Consider the following 24,102-nt stretch of genomic DNA (forward strand, 5'->3'; position numbering starts at 1 on the left):
TACAGATGACAAAAGCAGTGAAAAACTCTGCAGAAATGAGGAACAATTGCTGTGGTCATCAACAGGAATGGAAGTACAAGCTACCTACTCACTAGTCCTCTGCTGCCCCAAGGACTCTCCCCAGCCGTTGACAGACCATGGTAGCTTTTTGTGCTACATTTTATGGATTCATTTCTTAGGAAAAAAATCCAAACTTCCCCATAGTTATACCAACACTGCTGTGATGGGTCATGCAGGGACCGAACTGGACACAAGGCTTTGAAGTGAGGACCCATCCTGCCCCATTATCCTGTTCAGGATGGGTATTGCATGAGTGTCTATGCCTGCATATCCAGTCATCCTCCATTTGCATCCCAGGAGCTAAGGAAAAAATGCAAAAAACCCCACACTTAGCAAATGACAAGACCATTATTTTTCACAGTTTGAAATTATGTGATGCTACTGTAGAAGACTGCATACTTAGAGGAATACACTTAGAAAAGTGGCTCAATTTACCTGAGCCAAACTGCAGTCTACCCACCCCCGTCATCCTTCTGTTCATCACCTTAGCACAACGGAATGGATGCCATAGTCAGCTCAGTTTGATTTTTCATTTAAAGGCTTCTGTTCCTTTTAAGAGTTGTTCTCTTTTTTTTTTCTTTTTCCTGAATATTTGTTTTCGAATCTGAACTATCGCTACACCTTCCACATCCAAACTATGTTGAAGCTTTTATTATTTCAATACTATGACAAAAAACACGTTTCACACTAAAATAGTCACGCACCCACAGTGCACAAGCTTGCAGATCTAAAGTAGAATAAAAAAAGAAAACAAAATTAAAAAAAAAAAAAGAAAAAAAGAGAAAAAAAACAAACCCCCAACAGAAGGAACATCTCTATACAAAGGGCTGGTCTTCTCCTATATGCCTTCCTTCTGCTCTTTTCACCCCAAAATCTCAGTATTACTCCATGGCTCCCAATGCTAAATGTCATTGATAAGCTCCCCTGTCCATAATGATAATACACATACTACATCAGCCCCCTTTTCCAACTGTTAAAGACATGATGCCCAGACAAATGAAATCACTAGGAGTGCTGGCATTTATTTCCAAGTACTCCCTCTTGATTTCATGGTTTTGATTTTGCAGAGCACAGCTGGATGACAATACACATGATGCGATAGAATAGTTCAGTTGGAAGGGACCTACAACGATCATCTAGTCCAACTGCTGATGGAGCTAGCTTTGCAGGAGGGGGCTTGTCTGCTGCCAAGCACCCTTATGCAAAAAGTCTTTGCTTTTACATCAGCTTCCTAGAGACAAAGGAAGTGGTATTCACTCACATACTAAGTCGGAATTGATGTAGTTAAACATTGGAGATGAGACCAGACCAGCCCTAACTGTACAATCTCCCTTCTGCTTCTCAAAGCTCCGGGAGGGTTCCATGAAGGAAAGGGGAGAATGTCCTAAAAAGCAGAGATGATATTTCTCTTATGCAGTCAGGCCCAGGTCCAGCAAGGGACTTAAACTCTTCCTAAATTTAAGTATAGAAGGACTCTCACCAGCAATTCTCTCATTCCAAGTTCAGCTGTGTTTACATGGATTGCTGGATAAAGACCTTGATTGGTGGCAAACGGTTTGAATACCCCCACCCACCCAAAAAAACACCCCAAACCAAACCCCAGCATTACTTTTCTTCTTACTCCAGTAAGAAATAATAATAATAATAATCATAATCATAATAACAACAACAACAATAATTAAGAAAAGATAAAGGGGAAACAACTACTGTAAACATCCATGTTTTAAAATGTCTCCCTTAGCAAAGCAAGCATGCTGCTAACCTAGTGTCTATAGACTGTATTTACTTTAAAAAAAAAACAAACAAAAAAAAACCCAAAAAAAAAAAGGCAGCTATTTTACACATACATTTAAACACAACAAAAGTTAAAAAAAATTTGTCAATTGTAAACACTGGAAAGAACAAAAGTTGGCAAAAAATAACATAAAATTTAAAGAAATGTAGAGTCTGAATACTGCAAATTGAAATATATCCCCCCCGAAGCTGCAATTTTGGCATTCTTCCTAAAAAATTATAATAATAACCCCCAAATAAATGTCTAACGTGGAGAACAGAATTCAGTCACAAAGAGCTCGAGACACTTTGCATACTGAACAAATACAAGGTGAACAGAAATTATAACTTATTTATGAGGCTTTACATATTTCAAACTCGACTGAAAAGTATAAAAATAAATTGTGGACTTTGTTCATTAAGTACCAGCTGCACCGAGGAGCACAGTGGTTTATATCTGCTATACTAACGAAGGAAAGAACAGGGTCTTTTTTTTTTTTTTTGTCTTTTTTTTTTTGTCTTTTTTTGTCTTTTTTTTTTTTGTCTAGGACTAGTTCATTTTGAGCTTCCCAACCACGCTGCAAATGGGATTTGCCATTTTGCTTATCTGAATATACACAGGGTCAGCTGAGCCCTGATTTGGTTACGGGTTTAACCCTGTTTTTAAAATGTATTACTTTTTAAAAGCAAGTGCACAACAAATAGAACCTTTCTAGAAATCTTAAGGAAAAAAACATAAAACAAAAAAGGAGAGAAAATAAAAAAAAAAAAGAGAGATTCCCCCCTCCCCCCATTTATGCATTTTCTGTTTCGTTTGTTTTTTTAAAAAAAGGCAACAGACACTAGAGGAATGAGATGTGTGTTGTGTTCTGTGTTTTAAATGCTTGGGTGAAGTTGTTCTGTCATTTGCTTTCATCTGTCGCTGATCATGCTTTGCTCTCATTTTCGTTTGTTTGTGTGGCTTCATTGGGGACCGTCTTGACTTCTGCTGGAGGTGTCTTGGTTTCCGTTGCTTGCACTTCAGATTTGTCTTCTACTGGGATTTTCCTGAAGGAGAATCACCAAATGGCACAGTTTAGAGGCAGAGAAATACAGACTCTCTATTGCTGAATTAGTGATAAGGAAAGAATATGTTTCTGCAATCAAGCAAGTGTATCGCTTGCTAGAGCAAAATGAGCATTTTCAGATGTAGAAATAAGTTAAACCAAACTCACCCCCCTCCCCAGCTTCATTTAGCTCTAGTGAAATCTTTTTTGATTCACATACTAGTAGGATGAGGTCTCAGGCTGCAGCAGAGGCACAAGTTGTGTTGTGATGTGCAAAACCAAACAGGAGGAAAAGGGAAAACTCGCACAGTTGCAAAGGAATTTGATTTTACCGTCACTCATTTATGTCACCCAAATGTCCTATTAGAACAGACTGCCATTTCAGCTGAAACACCTTTTTCCCTTCAGGAAGTCAGTCCCAGAATTTCCCAGTATGTTGCAGGAAGGGAAACACAGCAGAAGTGAATTTTGTCAAGCATATTTTCACAAGTGTAAGGGAGGTCAACATCTTCACAGGCTAAAACTCGGGTTCATCAGCCTGCCTTTTGGCACTTTACTGAACAATCAGAGAAGCCTATTTGTCCAATGCACTCTTCATAGTCATGAAAAGTGCCACTCAAGGCATATCTGGTGGCCTCCCTGAAGAAGTGCCAGTTCCAGCTCATCAGCCACAAAGTTAGGCTGAGATGACTGCACTCTTAATTCATCCTGCTGAGCAGGTGAGATGAATCTAGCCTATGGTTGCAATATTGATTTGCACCAAGGGAAGCAGATGAGCAGCACAGGTAGAAGAAGGTGGCTGGATCATCAGAAAGAACACAGCTCTGCATTCCACCACACCAAGAATTCATTTACAACACAGAGACCAAGTTGTATTAATTCAGTTGAAATGCTTCCTCACTATGGGCAAACCATTTCCTTCCTCCTTTCAGCTTGGTACCAATCACAGTTCTCTATTTGGCTTGTCCTTCTGTAGCACCCAGCATGACAGGGCAGTGGCTTTAGGTGCAGTGAACTGAAGCGAACCTGGACTTCTCTGCTTGGGAGTTGCTTAGCTGCACCCCCAAGGCTGCCTGGTTCCCTCCAACCCTAGCGCATCTGCTGTGCCATCCAGGCTTTCCAGGAAGGACCAGATGCTCCACAGCTGTGTGGGGCACAAGGCAGTCCTGTGGAACAGTCCCACAGCAGGAACATCTCCTGCCTTAGGGTAGGATGGGAGCACAGCAGGGAGGTAGGGAGATCAGAGCTGCAAGATGTAAAGGCGCCTGAATAATACAGTAAAACAGCACGGGGTTTTCACTCAGATCTGGAGAAGAGCCTAGTTCTTGGTCCTACAGTACCTGCCTGACTGCTCTTCTGCGAGTGCTAACATTGCAATCACAGCGCCAAAGCCAATGATCAAGACCAATGCTTTACTCTGGATTAAACACAAAGCTTCCAGAATGAGGTAATTTTCCTGGAGATGGAAAAAGTTCTAACCAAAGCCGTGATTTAGGGTATGCCTCCAGTGCGGTTGCTGTAGCATAGCTTAAATTTAGCTGTGTGAGCTATAAACCTAGCTCGAGAACAGCTAGGTTTTTGGCAGCAATCTAGCTGACAGTGCAGATCCCAGCATCCTCAATACACTTTCCTTTGCAAAAGCTAAAGATGCAGTGTGAACCCACTCATGCTTTTTTCGCTCTCCAGTTACAGTGTGACTGCCAAGGTGCAGACTCGTCTCAACTGTCCAGATGGTGTAAGGCTCCAAAGCACCCCTAGGGTTGTCCTGCCTAGGGGCATGCTGATACTTTGAATCGACCAGCAGGAGGAGGTAAAGAGGAGACCCAGTACAGTGGATGAGGACTCATCTCTAATACACCATGACACCACACTGCCAAGTTATTCTGACCCAACATGTGCTGTGACTGCTTCCCCTCTCTCAGACAGGATGGCATTGCTTCATCCTTTTGCCAGTTTATGGACAAATCCAGAGGTACCATGCTTTTACAGTTTCACATGCACTGGTTTCTGCCCTGCCTTACACTGAAGTAACTTCTGAAGGGCTCCACTGATCTGTTAGGAATTGGAATTTGGGCGGCTGTGCTCATGGAACTGCAGGAACTCGGTGCCTCTGAGGACAGCACTTCCTTTACACCAAACTGAACTGTTTCTGATCTCTTTCATAACAAAATAACCCACGATAGACAAAGCTGCATACAAGTCTGAAGGATAACACATTTATGAAAGTCTTGGGTTTGTCTTTTCCCTGCTTCCCTGCTACAGCCTATTCCTGCTTTGCTCCTGGACCTTTAAAGCCAAGCCCTGTTCAGAGGTGAGTTAGTTTGCTAAGGAAACAATGAGATTAGTTAAGAGAACACCCAACAAGAACACAGCACAAGCACCAGTGCACAAGAGACACAGCACACAACCAACAGAAGATTAAAGGCAGCCATACTCGGTCTTTGCAGGTGCAGCAGGTACAGAGCTGTCTGCAGTGGAAGAAGCAAGCTCACGAGCTTGCCCACTAGTCACACTGGCAGGAGTAGGAGTGCCAAGAGCTGCAAAAACATCCTTTGCAAGATCAATGTCTGGTGTCTTGAAGGTCCCTTCGTCCATTTTAAAGTCCTCATTCTGGGAGGGGTTTGTGGTGCTGCCTGAAGCAGCCTCGCTCTTCACATTGCTTGGGTTCTTGGTTGTCTCTGTTGGGCTCTTCACTGTACTGGGCTGCACAGCTTCCTTTTCAGGGCTCTTGGTGCTTGAGACCTCCTGCTTGGGCTCTGATGGAGCTGGAGGGCTAGTGAGGTTTGCAGGGCTTGGGGCGGCTAGCTTGTTACCAGCTGCCACTTTGGAGGTCTCGGCCACGTTAGCAACAGAGCTGGGGCTGAGCACTGCACCTTGGTTAGACAGGACACTTGAAGACAAATTATTAGTAGCTGGAGTAGAGCTTGGGGTATCGCTGAGATCAACAAGGGGGGCCACTTTGGGGGTGGAAGAGGGTGGTGGTGAAGAGACTGAGGTGGCTGCCCCTTTGGCTGGAGTAGCCTGGCCAGGCGACATGGAGTTTGAGTCAGGAATGGCCGTGGCTGGCAGGGCAATACTGGAGGTCAGCGTAGTGGTCTCGCTGGTGGGGCTGTTCTGAGCAGTGGCAAAAGTTTCAGTGATAGTGTCAGAGTTAGTGGTGCCCGTAGTTACAGAAGGCAGCATGTCCTCAACAGTGGCTGCGGTATCAGCAGGGTGCCTGTGAAGAGGGCAGGAGTAGAAGAGAAATAGAGACAATGAAGCCCGTAAATGACAGCAGAGGAAAGGGGAGAGTATTAAGAGTGTTGAGAGTGTTAAGAGTGAGAAGGCAAGTGGGTGGTGCAGCAGCAGCATGGCACGTGGTTACAACACACACAGAACATGAAGAGCTACTCAGAGGAGCAGAAACCTTTCAGTGGTCAAACGTGCAAAGGGTAGTAAGGGCTGGCTGGAATGACTGAAGAATAACTAGGAAGAGAAAAAGAGCAAAGAGGACATGACCTTCAGGAATGGCTTGGTCACATAGATTTTGGTTTAGCCAAACGTAACCTCGTCAACTTGCAGAGACTCTTCTCTTTTAGCCCAGCTTTCCTCTCAGCCTCTTCCACCTAACCTCACAAGGAAGCTTTCTACCAATTCCCTGAGCCTGTAGCCTGTGCCATGCCACCACACAACAGGATCCCAGTGCAGGACCCCTGAATCCAATCCTTCATCTTGGCCCTGTCCTTTTCCCTGCAAATCTAACTCCTTCATCAAAACACACAGAATTCTTTTTCTCACACACACGTAACGCATATATATATATATAAACATACATATATGCAGCTTTGAGGTGGTGTTTTGTGCCCTTTTGACCAGATTCCAGCCTGTTGTGTTAGCCGCAATAAGGTTTGCTTTAGGACAATGTCTGAGTGTAACTATGCTTTAGCAGCCATGATGATTGCCTTAAACAAAGTACATGCATGTGAGGCTGGAAGAACAAATAGTTTATTCCACGAGGAGCCGGTGTGACCGAGAACACCACCTCATGCTTATTAACACAGAGAAAACCCTCATAAAGGAGAATAATTGAGTTAAAACTGGTAAGATTAGCCAAGAAAATCAGGACAATATAAATCCCAGCTATTCAGCACTGCTGCGCATCCCTATTTCAGTGCTGGTTGTGGACACAGCCTCCTTTCTCCTCTAACCACAAGGCTTCCAGCAGAGCCATTTTACCAGTGGGCCCCACTGCTAACCTAATCAAAGGAGATGAGCAGTATGCAGGTGGAAAAGCCTGACCACCTCACCACTGTGATGATTCTGCTGAAGGGAAAGAACCCAACTTGTGCCATCAGTCCCAAACCTGACCCAAGTATTTACAAGCATTTCAGCAGCTTCCTGAAGTGAATTCCTCCCGTTACTACTCTAGAAGCTGTGGAGAAGTGCTTAATGTAGACAGTGGACAATACTTAAACTTTACCAATCCCATGGCCTCAGACACTCAGGCCCAAAACAAGTTCTCCGATATAAACAAAGCTCATAGGTAGCTCTCAGGCCTCTCACATTAAAAACAGACTTGCCATGCCTTCCCCCAACACCCAGAGCGTAGCTACTCTGCTGCTATCAAGTAGAGAGGACAGTGTCCAAGCACTCATCCAGCATTTCTAGGGCAGAGCTCAAGCAGGAGTTGGTGCTAACCGGGGGCTGGTTTTGCTCTGGATCCTTTGCAGTGAACCTGGCCAGGCGCCTGATCTACACACTGGACAGGACTAGCAGAGACAAGTCTTTCAGGAAACATTGCTCTACTCCCTTTTCCTTTCCAATGCTGGAAATAGGAGTCACTGAATCTTGAGGAAAAAGAGGCGGGATTTCCTTGCCGATGTGTCGCAAGTGGCATGTGGAGTTTTTACCCTTCTTCTCTGCCAGCCCTAAGTCACGGGCATGAGAGATCAGGGATTAGGGCAACCAAGGGCAAAGTATTGACTCTGTGTTAAGACTGACTAATGCCAACATACTCTGGCTCCGTCAGCGGGGTGGTCTCATTGGGCTCTGTGTGTTTTCCCCCATCATGGTTGGGGGTCCGCTCCTCTTCAGTCCGCACCTCCACGATTGGCTCCTTGGACTCATCTTTCCTGTAACAAAGGAATTGCATAGAGATTGGTTCCCATTCACACTAGGTATCCTCCTGCAAAGACATGCTGCAGATGTTGACAGTGAATGACAGAGACTGGCCTGAACAGCAGATTACTTCTTTTTGTCACTCCCCCTTCTAGTTATTACCTACAGCACAGGAGACCACTGTGATGTCCAGCATTTGGGCTGGCCATTTGATGGCTATTAACACGAACAGGACAAAACCAGAGAAACAGCTGAAGAACCCCCTCCTGAAAATATAAAGCATAAAGAACCAGCATGGCCCCAGATCTTTTCAGTACCCTCCCATCAGAGATGAGGAACGCAGAACTCCCTAAAACAGTTTCTTTTCCAAAGCTGTGGAAGAGACACACTGATCAACAGAAGGAATAATAAAAGTGATGACAGTACTCACGAGAAGGCAGCTTTGCCCTCCTCCATGTCTTTGCCCTTTGCTCCTGGGCCGGATTTGCCACATAAGTTGACAGCAATGCACATCAGCAAGCCACACTTGTTCAGGAAGTAGCAGGTGACATCCACAGCCACCAGGAGCAGCACAAAGATAACAATGAGAATGCCTACGATGGCAGCAGTCCCAAGGCCTGATGTTGGGCTAGTGCTGGCTTTAGAGACCAAAAAGAGAAGAAAAGAAGGCATTGTAGTTAATAGGTGAATTGGGGCTAGTTATGGCTCAAATTTGACTATGCTTAGGTTGCAAGCATGGGAAACTTGCAGAAAGCACACCCTCTCTCTAGTAGCCTTGTGTTTTAACCAGTATTCTATCCTAAAGACATGCAGGACGACATACCTAAAAAGACAGGTTCACTTGGACCTAATGGGGCTTTTCCATTTCCCTGGGCTAGGGTCTGGAAAGCAAACTACAGAAAGCTCTTCTACTGCAGCATATACCTAGCTGGAATTCTGAAGAGCTGTTTCTCTTCACCACTTCCTCAAGATGAACGCTGTGTCGAGGGTCTAGAGCGACTTTTGCACTACCAGTCCTGCACAAGGACAAGTGTAAGTGAAGCCTAGATTCCATAGCATGACTTGCCCTGGTGGGACACAGAATACTGGGTGATACCTGTGGGGGTCTGAGCTTTGGTTAGCCCCTTACACCATATAACAAAAAGAGGAATTAAAACCCTTCCAGGTATGACCCAGCTATCCAGAACTGGAAAGTCGTAAGCTTTTTATGTCTTATGCAGAGATAGCCGAGCTCATCAGTAAATGTTCACGGGTGTTTTGGCTTAGGTACAGACAACAATCCAAGCAGCCTTCTGAGGAAGCAGATGATAATTATAAGCAGACTGACACACCGCTGACATTGTCCTGGTCACAGCAGCTGCCCCCACCACCACCCCCAGACTCCACCACATTTCCCCAGCTATAGAACAGAAAAAAATACCTTGCCTTTTCCAGCAGACAAAAGGACAGCAGGTGAGAGGTGGTGATGGAGGCCTAGAAAATGCATGGGGTTGCCTATATACTACTGTCTTCAAAGGAAGTGCCTTTAACTTTCTACTTGCTTGCTCAGTACTTACTTAGAAATGGGGGAATGGATAAACACATCAGTTAATGCTGTCAAAGCCTTTGATCACCACAAAATCAAGAGGCACAGCCCTGAATGCTGCCAGCTGCAGCTTCCCAGTCTCTTATCATCATACCCTGAAGACAAACTATTTTTTGTTCCCCTTGTTTTAATCAGGTGAATTCTTCCCAAGCTGCTGATCTGCAGGTAGAGCATTTGGTTGTTGGCTCATACCATTCAGCACCTATTTAGATGTACCAAACTACTCACAACCTGCCTGGTAGTCTCAGCTGTCACGTAATCCACCTCTTACTGTGGGACTGTGCACACAGTAAAGGCCTGTGCATCTGACAGAGCTGCTTACTGATGTTTTCTGAGACAGCTGAACAAGAGCATGTTTGTCATTGTCCATAGGAGTATTTTGGAGTTTTTTTCTTTCAATTTCCTTCAATTAAATCAATCCACATTTAGAATCATTTCTTTGCAGAAAAGCCCAGCAAAGCACCTCTTTCCCCTCAGCCTGACCTATGTTGACTTTGACAGGTGGAGAGATCATTTCCACGGCTCACAGAGAGAGCACCATGCCCCCTGCCACACATTTCATTACTTAAAAATAGGAGACAGAACATCCTTAGCATAAGGCAAATCACTGTTGTTTCATTCTGTGACTCTGATATGCATTAAGCAATCCAGACTCCAACAGGAAAGTTTCTTTCTGCATTTGACTATATCCAAAAGTCACTCTGAGGTACCTGACACATCACAGGTCCATTATTGCTCAGCAGAACATTTGTGCCACTGACCAGATCTGTCAGCAAGCTGCGTAATTAAAGGCATCTATCACCCTCTGATGCATACAGGGAGCGAGGAGGTCATGTCACACAATTTTTAGTATTATGATTACTCTTGCTGTATTTCAATAACACTAAGGTGTAAACACAAAAGACCTAACAAATCTATAATCCAAAACCCTGAAAGTGAGGTTGTTTTATAAAAAACAAGAAACCCACATGCTTTTATGTACCACACCTGCAGAAAGTTTTCATTTCCAATTTAGATAGAAAAGCAGTTCCCAAATCATAATGAACAAGGTCTGAATAAACACAGCAAAGACTTGTGTGCAGAGCATAAAATGCATAGTTAGACAAGAACGATGGCAGGGATTTTGTTTGTCCCTATTGGAATTTTGTTAGAGAGATTAATCCCATTCCAGACAACCGATAGTATTTGAGACATTCTGTACGGACAGTTGAACAACTATGTCCACAGTTTCATCCTTGGCAGCCTCAGGCCCACTCACAGACACGCACACGCATTTTTAGAACAGCATCAGAGCCAAATGGCTTTCCCATCACAAAGACAATTCATGAGGGGCACAAGGGTTTTTGTTGTTGTGGTTGGGTTGGGGTTGTTTTTGTGTGTGTGTGTTTTGTTGTGTTGTTTGGGTTTTTCTTTAAGTAAAAAGAAGAGAAAAGGAAAAAAGCCAACTGAAATTTGTTTAACAAAATGCAATACACAGAACATGGTAACAAAGATGCATTATACTGCACCAACTTACAGCATGGATTAATCCTGTCTGGTAGTGTCACATGCACAGTTAAGCATGAATATTATTAATGATCTAATAACAATAAATTAGCTGGTCAGGTAACTTGATCGAAGATAATATTTTCTGTTAAAATGGCAAGAAAAAGAATCTATGAAGTTGATAATACAGTAGTGAAAAACCAGAAAATGTTAGACAAGCATCCATTGCAAATTTGTATGCTCATGGGGTGTATTATGCCCCAGATCCACTATAGGTCATGAGATACTTGGCTGTACACAAGGGGCCAATGAAGTTGCAAGGATTCAACCACATAAAGAAGAAAGAAAGAAATCTCTTCAGTGCAATTCCCACAAGATATTTATATCCAGACCATCACATCAGGAAAACCTTCTAATGGCCATAAATTTGAATCCACATGCAAAAGCCCACAGAGACATTTGGGCAACCAGTAGGATCATCTCTGACAAATGTTTCTGCTCTTATGGTCTGTGGGTTTGTATTTGTGGATGGGGCTTTCTAAACCTTTTGCACAACACAGTGGTGATTAGCACCAGATGTGCAGAGAAATCAGTAAAAAGCAGTATCTTACAAGGCTTTCAATATTGTACCTTCCTTTGATGAACACTAGCAAGCAAACAACAACAAATCTTTCCTTACATCCAATAAAAAGGGCAAATTCATCACAAGTAACAAAAAAATGTTAAAGAGAAGAAACTTGGCTTAAATTCTTTTCTTGTTACAAAATACTGACTCCTTCAAATTAAACATTTTTCTAAAACGTTCTGTGGTTTGTTTGTTTTTCCTGAACTGACAAGATCCTCTGAAGCAAAGTTATCTGCTTTCACGCCTTGGTGGGACCCAGGCCTTTTCAAGCAAATATTGCTTTATTTTACTTTATGTTTCTAACAGAGCAAAAGCAGAGTCACTGCAGAAAGAAGCAATGAAACAAAGGAGGACGACGTTGATGGACTTCCCAAGGTCGCTGCAGGTGCCAGACAATGGTTCCCGGGAGGGGAAAATATGGTTGTTTTAAAACAAATTTGGTGCATGTGGCAAGCGTGGATGTTTCCCCGTGAGATCCAAGGTGACATGTATGACGACAGACATAGGAAAGGAGTAAGGGGAAGAAGGGAGAGGGGAGGGAAGAAAGGACGAGGAAGAAAAAGAAAGAAAGAGAGAAAGAGAGAAAAATAGATAAAAAAAATTAGGTCATAAATATAGAAAACATAAGAATCAAAGGTTTATTTAATTTTGTAAATTAAAATGGCTAAAGGTTAAAGAAGAGCATTAGCACATTCACACCGACAAAAAGGCCGGTTCAGAAGCTCAGCAATGCCCAAAGCCGCAGAGCAGATTCCAAGTCAGGGTTTATGGGGTTTGCAAGCAAATGAGATTAAAAATGATGGAACAGAAGGCTTGGCAAGAAACACAAGAAAATGGTTATCTGGTATTTGAAGGGACAACGCTGCCTTTTACGTATTCAAAGGAAGAAAAAAAGAAAAAGCTTTTGTGTAGAAGACCATCTACCTGCCTGTCAAAGTCCTTCCTCCAAACCCTGCTGTACCAAGGACTTGGATGATAGATCCAGGTGACTAAAACCCTGAAGAAGCAAGAAGGTCTCAAGAACACAGGACTGGTTTTTACATTAGCTTTCCAGATGCTTGTAAACTACTCTAACGCAATTATTATTATTACTGAAAATAATACCCTTATCCTTCCAACCACTTTTAGGACACTGTACAGATGATGGTAACAAAGGACTTTACATAACAAACATACATTTTGTCTGCAGGAAATTCCTAGCTATTACTGTCAAGCAGAGCAATGCCATTTTAGAGGCACTGCCTCTGACTTCTACATAGCTCATTTTGAAATCAAAATGTAAAAGCTATACGCCATGAAAATGACAAGAGGATGCTAAAGGAAAGTAATACGCAGAGTGTCTTCCCTATTGCAATTCGGCATACTTGGACTTCATGTCAGAAAAATGTAGCCTGCCCTCTGGAAATATTTTCCCCAACATTATTAGTCTGGGATCAGCTCAGAGAACCAAAGGGTCTGGAAACACCTTGGAAGGCCTAACAGAAACCAAAGTCCTCTACAAAATGAAAAAAACATCAAAAAACTAGAGAGAGTCACAAATACAGCATAGCCAGTAATAACTTCACTGCACAGTGGTCTACGTGCACATTCCTTCTGAGAACCAACTGCATCCATCTTTTGGGTCAATCCTGCAGCATATTTGCAGGAACAACTGCTTTTCAAAGTGCTTCCGACATTTGAGTGGCAGCCTCAAATCCTGATTCCTCCTATTCACACCAGACTAAGTGAGGAATCATTTCAGAGAGGCCAAGGAAGTTACACCTATGATAACAAATGGGGCTTCTAACCCTGCCCCCCAGTTTTTAGAGGGTTCCTACCCATGTTATTTTTGTATTTAAGGCTCAGTGGCAACTGGACTCATCGCTCTTCCCACTGCCATGGACTACACTACGAGCACTGTCTATTCCAAAGGCAACAGCATTCTCAAAATTTGCTAGTACACCTATGCAAGGCAACTGTCCCAGGTAGCTTTGTTGTCCCACTGGGCATGTAACAGGCTAAAAGAGAATATCAGCACAGGAAGGCAACAACGGTTGCACACAAGGGACTGTGAAGTAACAAAAAGACCGATCAGTACTTGTAACTTGCCTTGGGGAGATACATCACAGTGCAAAGGAACCACTTTCTGATGTTTCCAGCCTACCGCAATTGATTGTTCAGCTCTGAACTGACCTTAAGGCACTCTTTGCCAAATTACCCTCACTTTCTCCTGCCACATCAGTCACAGTTGTCCTTCAAATATGAGGGTAGTAAGTATTAGAGCTGTTGAAAATGAGAATCAGAGAGTAAGTTGCTTAATGAGTTACGGAGGGTCCTTCCACCCAAAACTACAGCCCTGTTCAAACACACATCCCAATCTCTTTTGCCCCATTACCCTCCTCCTCCCTATCCTCATCCTCCCTACTACACACATTTTTCAAGCCTCAACCAATTAGGTCACTCATTTGTATGCTTAACACCATTATCTGGCTTAATCAAGTGGAGTTTCAGCATGCCAACTGCACAAGGTCTCAGCTGTTTCCTTCAGACAGGAAGGGAGTGAGTGCAGTGGAGGCAGACCAAGGATTGAATTCTCAGTGCAAGGGAAAGACTGAAGAAAACTCTAGTTGTGCTGAAGAAAAACATGAGGCTGAGTTAACAAACTAGAAGACAACATGAAAACAAATCAGTTTCCAGAGAACTCCTTTCAATATGGACTGTCAGCACCAGTGTTGGCATGAATATGCTTAAGCCTGGCTGTGCAATCTTGACTGACTCATCAGCTTGACAGTTCATCCATCTGCCTTTAACCAGTCAGAACTTTAATTTACAGGTAGTCCAGCAGTTTCATCCTTTAGGTTTTATTTGCTTGGTCTTCCCCCTCCACCACTGCTACTACCTGTGTAGAAAAGAAATACTATCCGTCCTTACAACAACTTCCAGGAAACTGCTGAATTCCTAGCATCTCAAGCCAATAGCGTCTGCTTGTTCTTCACAGCATTTGTGCTTCTACCTCACCTTTTAAGCATGTTAATAAGTATGCTCTGTCTGAAACACAAGTTTCCAGTGGCATTCTAATGCTATTTAGATAGTTTTTCCCAATGCCCTACTCAACATTAAAACAGTGCTGGTTTAAAATTACTACAATTTAATCTCCATTCCATTTCATTGAAAAATCTACAGAGAAAGATCCAACCACTAGCAAACTCCATATGCCTTTATTTTTCCAAAGGCTGAGCTGGATGGACAAATGAGCAGTCAGCAAAGCCCAAAGCAGATTTGAAAGCAAAATCTGCATTGTGAAAAGCATCGCCCCAGAGATCTGAATGGTCTCTTTTGCTTTAGTTTAAAATGGAAATCCCACTTTCTGGTTTCAGAAAGTGTTTTCTATCCACTGCTTTCTCATCTGGCAATCCTGTTACCTTGATACAAAAAGCCTACATTCCCTGTAAACAGTCAGACAAGGATTTGTCATGTAGCATTCCTAACAGTGCACTGCTAATGCTGTACATACTGTAACATGGACTACAGTACAGGTATGTACATGGCAAAAACTAAGCTTTGGATGGGTAACCAATTGTGATAATGGCTTTAAGCAAGCAAGTTGTCAGGGTTACTCAGGCACATTAAAGGATGCAGCACTGTTGCATTAATTGGAAGCAGAAAACAATGGTAAAGCTTATGACTGCTGTACCTGGGATGACAGTAGGCTGAGCAGAAGTTCGGAAAGCATAGTGAGCTGGTTTGGACTTCCCCTGCTGGTTTTCAGCTATCACATAAACCTCATACTCCGCATTCCAGTCCAGGGACTTGAGCATGACGTGGTCACTGCCAGATGGAAGTCTGATCTCTGGTTTCCATTCTGAGGAATGTTTCTGCAGAGCAGCGAGATGACAGGCAGGGATGCAAAACACACAGCACAATGTTAGTAGCCAGCTTTGAGAACACTGTAACAGCTAACTAACAAATGGAAAAGCAGGGAGGTTTCTACACAAGCACACGCTCCTCCTCAGCTGGCTCTAAGTGGAAAGCATAGGAGATATCGAAGCAGCCTCTTTCCTGCTCAGAATCCTGTTTTCTGCAGTGTTATCACACCTGAAGAAAAGCCCTTGGTTCTTCCTCTCATCTTTGCCATCTCACTAGACTACTTCCATTTCAGAGAGGAAAAACTGCAACTTCTGTATGTCTTTGCCCTGCAAATCACTTTAAGAATGTTCTTTCATGTCTTAGTTCGTCAAATTCAAATCATGAGAGAGACAGACCTCTTAACACAGGTCTGGCCTAGCTTACCACCACCATTCTAATCTGCACCATTTAAGAGGTTTTTAAAGGTGCAAACAACTAGTAACTCTGATAATTCCTACTCTGGTTTCAGGGAATCCAGATATACATTTCATCCAAATGAATTTGAAAAGCCCACTGCCAAGGTACTTTGAGACAGACTTGGGCAGTTTTCTGGGACTGGAGCGTGCTAACAGACTTTTCTGTCCCTGCTGGAATTTACGGTTCTGTGACCCCAGATTGTCCTTCTGACTTTCCACTGACTCTCCCCATTCTAAGAAGCTCTAAGTGATTAAGGTACACAAAATGATGGCAGTAACAAATACTCAAGATTTCTATAAAGCAGTGCAAAGTTTGCTCTGTGACTTTACTTGAAGGATTGTTCATTCATAGGATATAAAGAGAATATAGCCAATACAGAGTTAGTTCAGCACCATATCTGACAGACTCAGTCACTAAGAATGTGTACTTTTTTACTGATAGCCAGAAAGCTTCCATAATGCAGCTCAAACACAGTGGAAAAACTGAGTATACCCGAGATGTATTAAGAATGAGAAAGTGTGCAGACAATAGAAAAAAGCTTCAATAACTTCTGGCAGTTCTTTCTGCTGCCCTGAAGAACTTCCTATTTTCACTGACCCTCTCTCAAGGTTCAACTCCTCAAGCATGTGCTAAGCAATCTCTCTGACTGGGTATCCTTTGTAGGAAAAAAACCCCATCAAATACCACCTAACCCAGAACAAGGCCTTACAATACTAGATGCTCATGACATAAATAAATAAGAGCTGATTAAGTTAGGCCTAAAGGAACTGCTTCCAATAGCATCAATTTATCTGTGTCTATATTGACTACACTGCATGTCTTATAATGTGCAGAATAATTTGCTACTGAAGCAGCCATTACTCTATCAAATATGGCAGTTTCAATGACTGATGGAAAGTTATGATTAGATACATGTCTGAAGGTAGGCAATGCTCTACACTATGAAACTCTGGTCCCAAGCTATTTAAATTGTTGCTGGCAATCCCATCTCAGAAGTATATTAAATGAAAAAATACTAAGTGCACGTAATTACCATATGCTCACACTTCTACAGAAGACAGCATAGAGAAATAACCTTTCATAGTCAAAGTGAAAGGAAAGAAAATGACACGAAGATGTTGTATGTTGCTTCTGTGCATATCATGTCTCATATCCTATACACTTCCACCATGCCTGCTTAGTATGTGTTCCCATACTGGCCCACCTACAAGATCTTAGCTGCAGGGTTGTCCTCCTACATAGTGAAACCTGAGTACTGAACAGGCTGAATACAAATCAGGCTTGAGCGTCAGTCATACTTACAGCTTTGTATTTGATCAGATAATGTCTAATTGGGGAGCCACCATCATCCTGCTTGATAACATTCACTTTAATGGAGTTTCCATCTTCTCCCATCTGACCTTCCAGTTTAGGTGCGCTGGGTTCCCCTGAAACAATGGTGGATTTATGTTTATTTGTTTAAAAAAAACAACAAACATTAGGGAAAAAGTACTCATGAAAATCAGAATAATACTTTATTACACTCAGCTGCCAGGGTATCAGCCTCATTCTGACCCAGACACAGAGGACACTGTGGGCTTATGGTACAAATATTTGCAAGACTCAAGTATTTCTTACATTTGGTAGTTTGTTTTCACCAACACAAATTACCAATTTTATGTGTGCTGGAACAGAGTCAGAGTGTAAGTGAAAAAGATCCCACATTTCCCCAAGAATATCCGAGAGCAATGACCAGTTCCTCACTCTTTTTGTTGTAAAACACTGATGTGAAACATGTGGAAAACATCAAGATGGGTATGTGGCAAACAGGCAAGGGCCTCGTCACCGTCACAGTAAAGAACTTGTTCCTTATATCTAGCCTGAACTTCCCCTGTTTAAGTTTAAACCATCACCCCTTGTCCTATCGCTACAGTCCCTGATGAAGGGTCCCTCCCCAGCATCCTTGTGGCCCCTTTCAGATATTGGAAGCTGCTCTGAGGCCTCCACGCAGCTTCTCTTCTCCAGGCTGAACAGCCCCAATGTTCTCAGCCTGTCTTCACATGGGAGGTGCTCCAGCCCCTGATCATCCTCATGGCCTCCTCTGGACTTGCTCCAACAGCTCCATGTCCTTCTTATGTTGAGGACACTAGAACTTCTGCATCAAAACATCTTTTCACTCAGCTTGCACTGGTGTGACTAAATGCAGTGAATACAGGCTGGAGAGAACTAGACATCTTCACTCTTCCGTGGTAACAATTTTTAAAAGAAAAAGCTAACATTTCCCAACTTGCACACCAACATCAGCAGAAAACCGGAATGACTGCAGGGCACACACATTTACAGCCAGTCCCTTTCACACCCGTGTCTCCACAACTGCTTTTTCTAGCAAATTCTTTCATAACCTTCACACAGTCCACAGAGGATAGTTCCCAATCCCAAGGCGCTTCCTTCTTGCACCTTTACTGTAACACCTCACTTAACAAAAGCCAAATCCACAGATTGTCTGATTACATATTTATACCTCCACCCCTCCCCACCCTCAGAAATACTGCAGCAAATTGCTCAAGAGATATGCTTTCTCCTTGCGCTTTCATATGACCAAAGGGATCAACTGTTTTCAAAGTGCTCTGACAGCCAGTGTGTTTACTATGCAAGAGGCATTATTACATATTTATTTGGTTTTGTGGAAAAAGAAACCCATCAACTAAACAACCTCTTTTTCCCAACAACATAACTATCAAATTAGCAAAAGAGCTTAAATGACAAAAGAGCGCGGGTCTCTCTTTTCAAAAGTGACAGACCAAAAGAGAGCTCAGATCCTGCTAACTTTCTGTCAGTGCCTGGATGCCTGCTTTGTTCCGTTTTGCGTAAAGGCAAGAAAGGCTTAGGTTCCTCTGTGCCAATGCTCATCTGAGATTGGATTTGAAGCTATTATTCTACAGCCCTAAAACATTCCAAGAGTTTAAATGCTAGTAAGTCACTAAGACTTGACAAAATATACCATAAATCTCACTGAAGCTAGGTTGTTTTATGGTACTTAGCAATTTCTTTAGTATTAGCTCTGTGATATAGTCCAAGTGCTAAAGCTATGAATTCTGGGCTTAAAAGCTTTTTAAGAACTTTTGACCATTTGAGCTGCTATTCTCTGGAAGCTGTTCTGCTCAATTTCTTTATGGGTAATCTGAGCAAAACCAACACTGCAATTACTTGTAAGTTAAAAATTACCAATCAGCTGCAGTTGGCAATTCCAGCAAACTCCTGAGATTAATTACACTTAGCTGGCTGGACACATTACAGGGTCCTAATTCTTACAGGTATTTCATATAACAATTACGGTGGTCAAATGTTAAAAAGCAAGAAATTCCTATGCCTCCGTTTAACTACAGTCATGCACATTCTATGCATTTTTAAAAGTATTTCTATTTATTCATCTGAGTGGTGAACAACTCATTTAGAACTGATTACAGGAACTTTATATGCAGAGAATGCACATCCTGTGTTTTGCTGTGCACCTTGAATCTAAATAAACTTCTCAAATGCACAGGTTTGCTAATGCTGAGCACAGAGTTGACCATTCTGGCTCCAAGTGACCTATAGTTCTGCTAAAGCACCTCAGTCTACTTGCAGTAGCACTTGTGGTTTGGACAGTGATCTTCCTTGAACACTTGTGCACAAAGTGCATTGAAATACAATTAAAAGATGATCAGATTCTGAATGTATCCCAAAGAGAACAATACCAAAACTCTGAAATGGTGACATATGCAACTTGAGAGCCTAGATGTAACCAGGAGAACAAACCCAAGACACTGAAGTAACATTTGTGACCTTTTAAAAGCTCAGCCTGTTGTCTAGCATAAAACCTTTTAAAAGACTTAGTTCTGTTGCATTATACTAAAAGTGAAAGGAAATAATAAGCCTGTAGTTGTACTAAGATCAACTTTAAAAGATAACAGCAGTCATGGGAATTTACAGGAGCTTGTTTCCATTCTAAATCTCTTCTGTCTGGATTTGTATTCGGCTCCTAATGGAGAGTGCATGCGTTTCTAACTGGCAAGAGAAAGGTTAATCTTTCAATATCTTTCAAAGTTGATCTTTAGAAGTAATTTGAAGCTTCTCTCCCATCCCCTCCAAAGAAGGAATTCAAGCACTTTTTTTTTGGTTTTGTGAAACATCAATGAGAAACCTGCAAGACCCAGACTGAAATAGTAATTTAAGATTAAATCGTTTTTCTTGTGGACAGACACACGCTCTAATATAGCAATGGCTTAAGAAGGTAATTACAATGCACGGATACACAGAGCTTTTTGATGCAAGATACTTATGTTTGCGTTTCACAACATAGTAAGACTCTTAAAGATATAAAGAGGGAATGCTCCTTTTTTCCATGTTAGTTTTCTTTTCCAAATCCTTGCATCTGCCTGTATCCCCATTACAAGACTCCCACAATACAAGCTGTACACTCAAGAGCTGTATTCCAGCTTGTGAGACGCTTCTCAGTGACTGTACACTGAAAACACATTTGTTTAGACAAAGGTGTGGATTTTCATCTTTACTACCAACTAACTGAGGCTGTTTTGAAAAACCCTTCCCAGCCCATATTTCTCCAGGAATTATGAATGCTGAAAGCATAATGCTTTTATGTAATTGCAGACTGAAAATTAAATAGGAACAGCAAGTTCCTGCTCTAGGTGATCAGAAGTACCTCACCTAGGCATACTGAAAATGCCAGATTAACCAAGCAATTATATTCTTTTCTTTCCTTAAAGAAAAATATCACCACAAAGGTTACTGATTTTGACTATTGGTCTGATCCGAGTTGAAAGAGCTATTACTGCAATAACTGTGCTACAACTATTAACAACTAATTAAATGAAACCAGAACTAGGCAGTACAAGATCAACATCTCTTTGGTACTCTTACCCATCCTCATTTGAGAGATAATTAGTAATAAGAGATCTGGAAGTGATAAGGGAACATTGTACATAGAGAATCTGACCTCTGATCTAACACAGACTAGAAATTTTCCCCAGTGATTAAGCACCAAGACTACAAGTTGAATGAACACCCTTCGGAAAGATGCTCATTCTTGATAGATTTTAAATGTCAGAGATGCTGCTGCACCTTATATACAGCCATTCCAATGATTAATTACCCTCTCTGCTGAAAATTATCTTCACTTCAAATTGTCTAGTTTCTACCTCCCAGTTCCTTCCTTCCCCAATAGTTTAAATACACTTCTGCTCCGAGAAACATCCTTTCAAATAGGAGAATACGGACCACTCCTAACGGCTGAAACCCAACAGGTATGGCACTGCAAGCCCTGGTGAAGAATGCTTTAGTTTTCATAAATACATGGCATTTAATTTATCTTAAGCAGCCAGATGTAATCCAGATACAGGGCTGTAAAATTAAAAATGGGTTAGTGTGTAATTTCAAACAAAGGAGGAAGAAGTTTAGTGGGAAAAGTTTAGTCCAGCAGAATCAGCATCCCTATGAGTCAAAATGTCAGTAGCTGAAGAGAAAAGTTTGTCATCAGAAGGTTAGAGAAGAAACTCATGCTCACAGAACATGCATCCTCCCCACAGGATGGGGGCTGAAAAGCAAAGTGCATTACAGAGGTGTGCTACATGCCTTGAGTCTCTCATTTACACTGAGCTGACTGGATGTATTGCAGAAATCTGCCTATTCCACCCATAAAACATGGGATCCTTAAACAATCCCCCTTGTGATATTGCTATTTAGCTTATTCAGAGCAGACAGCTACAAGCATGCCAGACTTCCTCTGTATAATCATTTACAAACACTTGTCTGCTTAGAATTCTCTTTGTGGCGGGGGGATGCAGGATCTCATGCTTTCACTCTATGGTGTGATAAAGCTGAGCAATTATGTCTGAGCCAAACAGCATCTTATTCGGCCCAGCACCAAGAATATCAACTAATGCAAGTGGAGACTTCTGAAGGGCAGAAGGCAAGTAATAAATTTTCACCCCTGTGCTTTACTCTCCTTGAGAAATGGGATGGATTTTGCTCAAAGATGTAAAGTTTACAAGTTCACACGAATGCATGCTGGACCCCAGAAGTGAAAGCAGTGCAGATGACAGAGACCTTTTATCACATCTCTTTTTTGCTCCCATCAAATGGGTTACTTCTGCTCACCTTTGAAAAGCAGCTCAAGTTGGTTACTAGTCAGCTGCAGCACTTCAGACTATGATCTTAAATCCTTGCCTAGCTGGCAATGAAGAAAGATCCTGCATCCTTGCTGTGCTTAAGAGAATACAACTGCAATCTATGGTAATTTCTGCAACACATGAACAAGGAAGCAGCTGATTTCTGCAATAGGACTAGAGTGTGACCTACAGTGTCACAATTTGAAACAGACAAGTATCAGCCATACCTATGCAAAGTCTCCATGAGTGGTAGATATACATGGGTGAAAAAGAATAGGTAGGGAGTCTACAGAATGCACACAAGAGAAGCAAACAATCAAAAATAAGGAACAAAAACAGATCATGCAAAAATGAGACAACTAAGTCTTCAATCCTCTTGGATTTTGACTAAAGAGGGAAAAGACTAAGGGAAGAGGGGCTGCTTCCATCCATGCAGTCATGTGGGAAGGTTACTGGTGTTAGTTTTATTTTCCTGGCAAACCCCAGCCTAAATTCTTTCCTGGTGGTGGTCCAAAACAATAAGGTGATTTCAGAATTCATAGATTGAAAAAAGCCAATTGCTTCCTAGTTTTCAAAATTATTTTAGTTGGGGAAGCAGAAAAGCAGGAGTTTCCCCCTCCCTTCCCTCCTCTAGATTATGCAGAGAGTATTATGTGAAGTTGTAAAAATCACAATGTTGCAGAAATTATTGTCATTACCATACACCTGGAGACTGATTTCATCTCCACAAGCTACAAGGGTCAATCATTTGCTTCTTGATTTCATGGAGCTCACCAGCTACTCTAACTGTTGCTGGTAAATGAGTTCAGACTAAATCCTTTACTGGGCTCTGAGATGCTGTGTGGGAAGAATGGCAAGAAAGGTGCAATAATATTTCTGATGCAAATCGTGCAAAGTCTAGCTCTCATCACATACTCTGTGCGTGTCTATATATACTACTTTATGAAAACATAGTTCCCACTCTAGCTATGTTTAAGTTTTACTCATGATTAGAAAAATTATCTCTTAAATCTTAATGTGACATGCTTACCAACACCCAAATTTCAGAGATAGGGAATTTTGGATCCTTTTGATAGTCTACTAACTATGTATAGTGTGCATTTGTGCTTGTATATCTAAACAATATATACTCTATAGGGTCAAAAGGTTGCTAAAACAACAGGAGATATGGAGTTCACATTATATGAACATCTGACCCACTGCCTGTAGTTGGCACACTGGTGTCCTGAAAGGCAAGAGGATTTGTGCCATTGGTGTTAATGCCAGAGAGTTTTAGAACCTTACTAGGACGCTAACTATTGGATTCTGATAGCGAAAGAAGCAAATGACTGAGCCGTGTGATTTTTGCCTTGGTTTGGGTTTGTTGATTCTTTTTTTCCCCCCCCAAGTTTTTCCAAGCTCAATGTGGAAGACTGAAGTGGAGTGCTTCACATGCAGACAGTGGCGAGCGACTTCTCCAAAAGGCTTGTAGGAGGATTCTGGAGTGGTGGAATTTGGAGATCCCTGGTCACTGACCAGAGGGAATCCTCACCCCAAATCTATGCAACCAATCAGAACAAAGTATTTTACCTTCTGTTCACCAGCGTGGACGACATCATCAGCACCATGCAAGCCACATGACAAAGGCACATGATACGCACGCACATGATTGGTTGAAAGGAAAGTGGAGGAGGTCACATGGAAAATACAAAAAAATTAAAAAACTGATGTAAACAATGGGCAAGGGAAAAATCCACAACAGAATTTTAAATTAAACAGGAACAAAATCAAAGCAGCGCATAAATACCAGAAACACTGCGGGGACAGTAACACCGCCTGCAATATAAGGGTATTAAATCACAGAAAGCACTGAGTTACGACCTTGCGAGTGTTAGGAACAGCAGAACCACTGCTTATTAATACCAAGTCAAAGAAGGAACAAAAATGATTGTAGAGTGTGTGCCACAACTCGGACAGCTGAAGGAATCCACTGTTGGAAAGAAA

At 42.1% G+C, this 24,102-nt stretch overlaps 1 protein-coding gene across 8 annotated transcripts in view; it reads right to left on the reverse strand.

Annotated features, from left to right (window-relative positions):
* Window positions 1-1,062: 1,062 nt before the first annotated feature.
* The window catches only part of NCAM1 (neural cell adhesion molecule 1), a 108,428-nt gene continuing 85,388 nt past the window's right edge, over window positions 1,063-24,102 (reverse strand). For 4 of the 8 annotated variants that reach the window (XM_030505284.1, XM_030505283.1, XM_030505282.1 and 1 more), the window contains 6 exons: window positions 17,276-17,400; window positions 15,345-15,525; window positions 8,407-8,614; window positions 7,874-7,990; window positions 5,314-6,096; window positions 1,063-2,880 (listed from right to left, as the gene is read on the reverse strand). In XM_030505284.1, the coding sequence (XP_030361144.1) occupies window positions 2,760-2,880; window positions 5,314-6,096; window positions 7,874-7,990; window positions 8,407-8,614; window positions 15,345-15,525; window positions 17,276-17,400 (1,535 nt within the window). In that variant the 3' untranslated portion in view covers window positions 1,063-2,759. The other 4 variants (XM_030505288.1, XM_030505287.1, XM_030505286.1 and 1 more) reach the window with 2 other exon arrangements.

The sequence above is a fragment of the Strigops habroptila genome, chromosome 17, assembly GCF_004027225.2.
Source record: "Strigops habroptila isolate Jane chromosome 17, bStrHab1.2.pri, whole genome shotgun sequence".
NCBI classification, from domain to species: Eukaryota; Metazoa; Chordata; class Aves; order Psittaciformes; family Psittacidae; genus Strigops; species Strigops habroptila.